Below are 9,258 nucleotides of genomic sequence, written 5' to 3' on the forward strand. Positions count from 1 at the left end.
TGGGAAGCCCAGTAGCCCCCGTCACTCTTAGGGATGCCTTCGGAGAATATGGTATGGCGGGCGGGCAGGGGAGAGCCACAAGGGAGGCCTGGCTGGGCCCTAGAGGGACCAGGTGACCTTGTGAGAAGGAGGTGAAGACACAAGCTTCCCTCTGCCTATTCTCTAATCCAAACAAAACCCCAAAAAAGCCCCGTGCTGGTGGCTCACGCCTGTCATCCTATCTACTCAGGAGGCTGAGATCTGAGGATGGCAGTTCAAAGCCAGATGGGGCAGGAAAGTCCGTGAGACTCTTATCTCCAAGGAACTACCAGGAAAACGAAAGTGGAGCTGTGGCTCCAAGTGGTAGGGCACTAAGTAGCCTTGAGCAAAAAGAGCCCCATAACGGATCCAAAAACACCAAAGTCACTAACTTGCCTGGCCAGGCTGGCTTCGAACTGCGATCCTCAGACCTCAGCCTCCTGAGTAGCTAGGGTGACAGGCGTGTGAGCCACCAGACATCGATGAATGGGAGTCAAGTCATCGTCCATCCTTCCACTGGAAGGAAGGCTTGGGGAAGGGGGGTAGGGGGGCCCACACTTTATCGTGTGTCCCTGAGTTCAGAGGTCAGCTGAAAATCCCCTGGGATGAGGAGAGACCCTGGCCATCTTCAGGCTCCCCCCCCACCCCCCACCATCCACTAACTACCATCCCAGCTGGGAGAGGGAGCCAGGCGCCCCCACCCCCCCCCAGCTGACCAGCCACTGGCCAAGCACGTGGCAAGAGAACCAGGTATATGATGATGATTCCCTCCCAAGGCAGGACCACCCTGGAAAGTAGGGAGGGAGGCGGGGAAGGGGGGGTAACAAGGGGGTGCAGGGCTAGGCCTGGCGCACGCGCACAGCCCGAGTGGCGCTTTGTTTCCCGGCCTACCGACCTACCTACCTGCGGGATCCATTCACCTCCTGGGCCCCGCCCCGCCCGAGAAATCCGTCCGGCGTGCTGGAGGAGACCACGCCCCCACGAGGCCACGCCCCCTCGCCGTCGCCTCCCCACCGTGATTGGCCGGTTGCTCAGAGCGGGCCCGCCCACCGAGGAAGCTGATTGGCCCGCCGAGAGGGAAGCTCGGCGATGGAAAGCTGATTCTCAGGAACGTTTCCAGCCCCACCCTCCCGGCACACGCGAACACACACACACACACGCACACGCGCCCCGGTGCTGTGGGAAAGTCACGTGGCGCTCCCTCCCGAGCTCGCCGGTGGATCCTTCTTAAAGGGCTCGCGTTCCGGTCCTCCCGCCGCTCCCCTCCCCGCCCCGGCTTCTGCAGGAGGGCGCGGCCCCTGAGGGCCGTCCGACCCCTCGGTCACCCCTGAGACCCCCCTCTCCCCCGCCGCCAGGCCCCGCTACGTCCCGCCTGGCGGCGGGGGGCGGGCGGGTGTCTCAGAGCCGGCTCCTGGGATCACCCCGGGAACGCCGGCGGGCCACCTCTCCACAGGGCCCGGCGCGTAGTAGGCGCGCAGTTCCCCGTGTTTCTGAATGAACTGGCTAGAAAAGAATGAATGGAGGGAGGGAGGGAGGGTGCCCGGCGGGTGGAGTGGAGAACCCGCGCCGTGTGACCTCCCAGCGCGGGGTGGGGGCGGGAGGGGTGGAGGGGGGACTACCTACGACAGCTGTCCCCGCCGGCTGCGGAGCACGGGCGTGGGGGCGGGATCCTCCCCCCGGGCACGGTCGGAGACCTTCGGGGGAGGAAGACCGGGCCTGGGGTGTGTGTGGGGAGAGGGTGGGAGGGGACGGAGCGGGACGCGCGGCGCGGCGCCTTTAAGGCCGAGCGCCGGCCCGAGGCCCCGCCCCTCCCGGCCAGGCCCCGCCCCTCCGCGCCGGCCCCGCCCCCGCCCCGCCCCCCGGAGGACGCCGGGGCGCGCGGCCGCCGCAGCCGCGGTCTCACTGGGGCTGTCAGGCCGCGGGGCGCGCGCGGAGGGCGGCCGGGCCGGGGCGGGGCGGGCGGCGGCGGCGGCGGCGGCGGCGGGGGTGCCCGGGGACGCGCGGCGGGGACCGGTCGGCGGAGGGCTCGCGCGGCGGGGCGGTGGGGTAGGGTGGGGTGGGGTGGGGGAGTCGTCCGCCGCGCGTCCCCGGGCACCCCCCCCTCCCTCATCCCCTCCATCCCCCCCCCTCCCCGGTCTCCCCCCCCTCCCCCCGCCCCGCGCTCGCTTAACCGGGGGTGCGGTGCGGTGGGGTGGGGTGGGGTGGGGGATCGGTGGTGGCGGTGGTGGTGGTGGGGGGGGGGAGGCCGGGCGTTTCACCCCCACCCCCGGGTCCCCCCCGAAGCTTCCCCACCGGGGCCCCGGGGCCGCCGCCGCCGCCGTCACTTCCCTCCCCCCCCCACCACCCCCCCACTCCCCCCCACCACCCCCCCCTCCACCGCACCTCCCCACCCCTCCATGAAAAACCAGCTCCGCGTCCCCCCGCGGAGGGCGGCGCCCATGTCGGCTTCGGGGACGGCGGCCGGGGTCGGGGACGGGCGGGCGGGCGGCGCGGAGCCCGGGGCGGGGCCGGCGCTGGGCATCCCCGGCGGCGGCGCGGGCTCCCCGGGCGCGGGCCCCCCGGGCGCGGGCCCCCCGGGCGCCGCCATGCCGAGCAAGAGCGCCGAGTGGCTGCAGGAGGAGCTGGAGGCGCGCGGCGGGGCCTCGCTGCTGCTGCTCGACTGCCGGCCGCACGAGCTCTTCGAGTCGTCGCACATCGAGACGGCCATCAACCTGGCCATCCCGGGCCTCATGCTGCGCCGCCTGCGCAAGGGCAACCTGCCCATCCGCTCCATCATCCCCAACCACGCCGACAAGGAGCGCTTCGCCACCCGCTGCAAGGCCGCCACCGTGCTGCTCTACGACGAGGCCACCGCCGAGTGGCAGCCCGAGCCCGGCGCGCCCGCCTCCGTCCTCGGCCTGCTGCTGCAGAAGCTGCGGGACGACGGCTGTCAGGCCTACTACCTCCAAGGTGCGCCCCCCCCCCGCCCCCTACCCTCCCTACCCCCCCTCACCCCCGCCAGGCCCAGGCCCCGCCACGTCGTCGCTCCTGGCTGGGCATCTGCCCTCCCCCGCCCTCTCTCTCTCTCCCTCCCCTCCCCAAGGTGTGTATGGGGGGTAGGGTTGGGGGCTCCCACTTTCTGTATCCCCCCCACCCTTCTCTCAGCCACCATGGGAGTAAGTAGGTGAAACAAACTTTCACACACACCCCTTCCCTCTCCCTCTCTCTCTCTTCCCCCCCCCCCGTTGGACTGCAAGGGCACGGCCCCCCTTCTTGCCATCCTCCCTTCTCCCCCCCCCAAACAAGAAATCAGGACCCCTCCTCTTTCCAAAGTCTAATCTGGCCGTGGTGTCCCCCAAAGGGCAACCTTTCCCTGCCCTAGCTGACCTTCCCCCCCTTTCCACCCTCCCCCCGCACCCCCCTAGTGCCCGTGGCCCCCTCCCCACACACACACAGCCCCACTTCTTTACAACCACCTGAGCAGGACCTGGGCAACTGCTGCCCATCGCCTCGGCCCAGGTTTCCTTAGGCCTCCAGGTTCCCAGTCAGCTTCTCTCCCCCCCTCCCAGCTTGTGGAAGAAGGGGGGGGGGTGGAGGGGAGAGAGGCCACAGACCAGGAAAGGAGGGGGGGCAGTGGCTGCAGCCGGTGTTTCCAATTAACATTCCAAAATGGCCTCTCGCTGGCAGCAGCCGCCGCCGAGCAGGGCCGGCGGGAGGGAAGGGGGGGAAGCCTCCCAGCACCCTGAGGCGCAGGGCTCATGCCTGCATGGGTGCCCCCTCACCCCGTCTTTTCTGTCCTTGGATAGCCCCTGGTGGCTGGAGATCAAATGCTGGGGTGCGGTGTGTGTGTGTGTGTGTGTGTGTGTGTGTGTGTAGAAACTGGAGTTGGCATTGGTGTCAGGAACCTGCTGCTGCTGTGCTGCTGGGGTTGGGGAGCCCCTCTCTTCTCCGGGGTGTGCTTTGGGAAGGGGCCCAGCCCGCTCTTGATGAATCCAGATGTGTCTGGGCTGGAGGGAGGGCTCTGCAGGGGGGCGGTGGGGGGGGGCAGGTGTTGGTTGGCCTGCTGGTGGGGTTGTCTGCCTGCCTTGGCCCCTTAGCTATGACTGAGAGCTCGTGGGTGCTGCATGCATGCGTGTGTGCGTGCGTGTGAGTGTGTGTGTGTGTGTGTGTCCGTGTCCTCAAGTGCCCCTTGGGTGCTTGCGGTGATGGGAGCTAGGTTTCCTCATCTGGAAAGTAGTCAAGGTCTTGATGGACAGAGCACACGGGAGGGAAGGCCCGCGTTGGCCAGGGAGGCCGGGGTGGGGTTGGGGCCAGAGATTGCTGGCCACGGGTGACCTCCTCATGCCACCCGCCCTCCTAGACTCTGACCCGCCTCTTCTTCTTCCCCGGGGGACTCCTTCCCCCCCTCCCCCCCGGCCACAGGTGGTTTCAACAAGTTCCAGAACGAGTACTCGGAGCACTGCGAGACCAACGTGGACAGCTCGTCCTCGCCCAGCGGCTCGCCGCCCACCTCGGTGCTGGGGCTGGGGGGCCTGCGGATCAGCTCGGACTGCTCCGACGGCGAGTCCGACCGCGAGCTGCCCAGCAGCGCCACCGAGTCGGACGGCAGCCCCGTGCCGGCCAGCCAGCCGGCCTTCCCGGTCCAGATCCTGCCCTACCTCTACCTCGGCTGTGCCAAGGACTCCACCAACCTGGACGTGCTGGGCAAATACGGCATCAAGTACATCCTCAACGTCACCCCCAACCTCCCCAACGCCTTCGAGCACGGCGGCGAGTTCACCTACAAGCAGATCCCCATCTCTGACCACTGGAGCCAGAATCTCTCCCAGTTCTTTCCCGAGGCCATCAGCTTCATTGGTGAGCCGGGGCCGGGCGGGTGGGCGGGTGGGTGGGTCGGTGGGGTGGGTGGGTGCCTGGAGACTCTGGGTGTCGTCCCCTGCCTCGCTGGGCCCCCGTGGGCCTGTCGAGACCTGTGTGGCGCCCGGCCTGTGCTGGCATGCGCGCCCTGGGTGGGTGGGTGGGTGGGTGTGCGGGTGGGTGTGCACTGGTGTGACTCACGGGCCCTGAGGCCTCTCTACCTGTCAGGGCCTGAGCAGGTGCCTCCCCCCCTCCCCCAGCTGTGTGGAGGGGGGCGGGGAGAGGGGGGATGGCTCATAGTGTCCAGTGGTCCAGCTTCTCTCTTTCTGGCTTTGTGATTGTTTGGGGGTGTGTGGGGGGGGGAACCTCACATGCCGAGCCATCCCAGCTCCCCGATTCCCACGGGTGTCAGCTTGCCTGCGGGGTGCCTCACGCCTCCCCCAATCTCTCTCTCTCTCTCTCTCTCTCTCTCTCTCTCTCTCTCTCTCTCTCTCTCTCTCTCTCTCTCTCCACCATGAGAGGATTGCCAGCCAGCCGGGCTTGGCAGCTTGTGGTGGCTTTGCTTAGAGCCAGGGCGGGTAGATTGGTAGATGGAGAAGGAGGGGAAAGGCTGAGAGCCGTCTTGGGGTGACCTGGGCTTGGGGTGACCTGAGCGAGCCTCTTCCTGATGACGCCCCCCCCCCCCCGCCCCGTGGCTGGCTGGTAGAGGGCTGTGGTGTGGTGTCAGCCAGGCCGGGCTAGCTTTAATAACAGGAAGTGGGAGGCTTCCCTCTTCATCCGCTTACTGGGAACCAAAATGAGGTGCCTGGCTTGCAGTGGGGGGGGGGAAGCTGGGGTCTGGGGGAGGGGACGCCACTGGAGCTTCCAGCCCTGCCTTAGAGGACAGCAAAAGGGCTCCCCTAGAAATGAGGGGGAGGACCAGTGAACCCCCAGGCTTGGAGATGCTTTTATATAGTTCTTGACGGCTTCTCCTGTGGGGGGGGAGGGGCAGAGGAGCCAGCTGAAATGAGGTGCGGAGGTAGAAGGGAACGGAATCAAGCCACGCACCCTGGCAAAGGCCCGCTAGGGTTGGGGGTCAGGAGTTGGCCCGCCCCCACTTCCTTGTGTCAACCTCTCTCCCCACAAACTCCCCTGCTCCTGCCCCAGATCTCCACCTAGGGGGTCAGTCTGTCTCCTCCCCTGCTTGAGCACCTCCTGTGTGTTTAGTCCTAGGATGGTGGGGGGGGAGGCAAAGAGCCCTCCTTCCTGAGCCCTGGCCTCAAAAGTCTGGAAAACTTTTTAATCCCCCCCCCCAAAAAAAAACCCCAAAACCAGATTGGAGATGTGGTTCAAGTGGTGGAGCACCATCCTTGAGTACAAAAGCTAAGGAACCGTCATCCAGTCCCTGGGCTTCTGTGTCCCCGGGCAGCCCTGGGGGGACCATGGTGGTGGGGGGGTAATCTCATCAGGGGTGGGGTTTAAAGAAACCCACTGGGACGCTTCAGGCCTGGCCACCCTCCTCCTCCCTTGGTGTTGAGACTTTGGGGAGCCGGCAGAGCAGAGCGCATGCTTGCCTGGCCTTCCCAGCAGGGTTCCCCCTCCCCCCCCCCCCCCGCGGCCTGCTTCCCAGGGGACTCTGGGAAAATCCCTTGGGAGCCACACCAAGAAGACAAGTGGTGGGGGGGGGGAACCCACCCCACCCCCATCCCCCGGGGTCACGGCCATCAGGCTGTGGTGCCCAGTTGAGATGGGTCCCTGTGGCCTTGAGAGACGTTGTCACTTGGTCTCTGGGCTTCCCGGACACAGGGCCCGATGACCCCAGAGGATGTGGGTGACACCAGCAGTGTTGTGGTCACGACCACAGCTCCTACTACCCCATGAGAGCAGGGTGCGTGAATAAGCTCAGGATACCCGGGCCAGGGGGGTGGGGCTGAGGTCTGAGGACCGCAGTTCGAAGCCAGCCTGGGGCAGGAAAGTCCCCGTGAGACTCTGCTTGGAGCAGTGGCTGCAGTGGTAGAGCACCAGCCTTGAGCACAGAGAGCTCAGGGACAGCCGGGCCCACGCATGCGCAGCCCCTGAGCCCCCCTCCCCCCCCACCGTGTGTTTCAGACGAAGCTCGGTCCAAGAAGTGCGGGGTGCTGGTGCACTGCCTGGCGGGCATCAGCCGCTCGGTGACGGTCACGGTGGCCTACCTGATGCAGAAGATGAACCTGTCCCTCAACGACGCCTACGACTTCGTCAAGCGGAAAAAATCCAACATCTCGCCCAACTTCAACTTCATGGGGCAGCTGCTGGACTTCGAGCGGACGCTGGGGCTGAGCAGCCCGTGCGACAACCACGCGCCCAGCGAGCAGCTCTACTTCTCCACGCCCACCAACCGCAACCTGTTCCCGCTCAACACGCTCGAATCCACGTGAGCGCCGCGGGGGCGGAGGAGGGGGCTCCCTCCCCCCCCAGGGCCCCCCGCCGGCCTAAGTGATGAGCTCGCTGGGGGTCAGCACGTGGGACCCGCAGATGCCCATCGGGGCGACGTGGAGAGACGCCGCGCTCCTCAGGTGACACGTGGCTTTGGGAGGGGGGGTTCCGGGAGGGGCCCCCATTTCTTGACCTGGGACTCTGCATTCTGCTCATAGCCCGGTCCGATCTGGCTTTTTTTTTTTTTTTTTTTTTTTTAAAGACATATCTACGGACGGACGCGAGTTTACTTTTTAAATCTTCAGCAGGGAGTCTCCGAACTCCTCTTGATTTGTTTTTTTTTGTTTTTCTTCATTCTCTCTTTTATTTTTACCAACACACGAAAAGTGTTATTTTTCCGGGCTTCGTTATTTCATCCCTTTCTTGACTGGAGAGAGAGAGAGAAAAAGAGAGAACGAATATTCTTCTGTTTCGATTTTTTTTCCTTCCCTTTTTTTTGGGGGGGGGAGAAGGAAAAACAAAAAGCGAGGGATGTTTCGTTTTGTTGTTTCGTTGGTGTTGTTCCTCGTGGAAAAGACCAACTCCCGCGTTGATCTTGACCAAATGTATTTTTGCACATGTGTGAAAAAGCCTCCCATTTCTGCCCCCCCCCCCCGCAGATCCTACACTCGCCGCCCCCCCCCCCATACACACACTGGGCCTGGGGAGAGAGGATCCCCCACCCCCCCACCCCACCCCACCCCCGGCCACGTTCTGAGCCCACAGGACTTTGCCAAAACTGGTAGCATCAGCCCTTCTACCCCGCATCCTCTTCCAAACCATCTCCAGAGTTCGGGGGGGGGGGGTGGGGGGCAGGGGCCTGGGGACTTGGCTGAGCCTGCCCCCCCCACTTCTACCTTGCACCCATTGCAGCCCGAGGGGCAGGGCGGGTGGGGTAAGGAAAGGCTTCCTCATGGACGTGACCCCCCCAGCCCTCCCCCCCGCCCCCCGCCACACAAAGCCACGGATTCCGTTTACACCCCTCCAGGTTGCTTCCTTCTCCAGCCTCACCAGAGGCCGTGGGGGCCTGGGGGGGGGGTTGGGGCTGGGGTTGGGGAGGGGGACGTCGGGGGGAGGGGGCTGGGCTAGGGTCTCTGAGGGAACCCAGGACTCAGCCTACGGAGCGGAGGCCACGGAAACCCCGCCCCTTACCACATCATACCTCACGGGGGGGGGGGGGGTTGTCAGGGATCCTTCAGGGCCGCAGGTTCAAATCTTGCCACAGTTCCATGCTGTATATGGTTCTCTCTCTCTCTCTCTCTCTCTCTCTCTCTCTCTCTCTCTCTCTCTCTCTCATTTTTAAACTGAAAATCCCAGCCAGATGCGTCGGAATCGTACACACGAGGGTTTTGCTAAAGGGCGGCCAGTCTTGCTTTGTGACCTGAATGAAGGAACATTTGTGACCTTACGTCTATAAACACACGCGCGTGCACACACATGTACACATCTCTATCTCTATATAACCCGAACCAGCGGTGGGACTTTGTTTATATTGCAAATAAATATTATTTTTTCTTTACACTGCGTCTCGGTATTCCGTCAGGGCTTGGGGCCTGAGGAGGGAAGGTTGGGGAGGGGGGTACTGTGGTCTAGCACCCCAGAACCTGCTTCTGTGAGGCATAGGCCAGTCCCACCTAGGGTCTCCCAGAACTTGAACTTATTTAGACGACTGGGCCACCTTAGGGCCTGGACCTCTCAACCGACAAGTCCTGGGTGCAGGGGTGCCCGTTGAGAAGTGGGGTACCGTTGAGAAGTGGGGTACCAACCAGGGCTTCTGGGTGAAGCCTCCGTCCCCATCTCTGCCAAGTGGGGACCAAGTCACTGAGACAACAGTGCTTTGCTGTTGGCAGGGTGAATTCCCTCGTTTCTAGGTCAGGGCCTGAGTTGGGGGGGGGCAGCCATGTGTGGGCCTCTGGCAGGTGCCGGGTGGGCAGAGGAGGGGGACGGGGGGGGGGGCTGTGGAAAGAGAGG

At 64.8% G+C, this 9,258-nt stretch overlaps 1 protein-coding gene across 1 annotated transcript; it reads left to right on the forward strand.

Moving 5' to 3' along the window:
* The first annotated feature begins 2,397 nt into the window (after positions 1–2,397).
* Dusp7 (dual specificity phosphatase 7) lies at positions 2,398–7,908 on the forward strand. Its single transcript, XM_048335023.1, has 3 exons — positions 2,398–2,967; positions 4,420–4,854; positions 6,943–7,908. Exons 1-3 carry the CDS (start codon positions 2,415–2,417, stop codon positions 7,248–7,250), a joined length of 1,296 nt encoding a protein of 431 aa, XP_048190980.1. The 5' UTR covers positions 2,398–2,414; the 3' UTR covers positions 7,251–7,908.
* Positions 7,909–9,258: the final 1,350 nt, after the last annotated feature.

Source organism: Perognathus longimembris, chromosome 26 (assembly GCF_023159225.1).
Source record: "Perognathus longimembris pacificus isolate PPM17 chromosome 26, ASM2315922v1, whole genome shotgun sequence".
In the NCBI taxonomy this organism is placed as follows: Eukaryota; Metazoa; Chordata; class Mammalia; order Rodentia; family Heteromyidae; genus Perognathus; species Perognathus longimembris.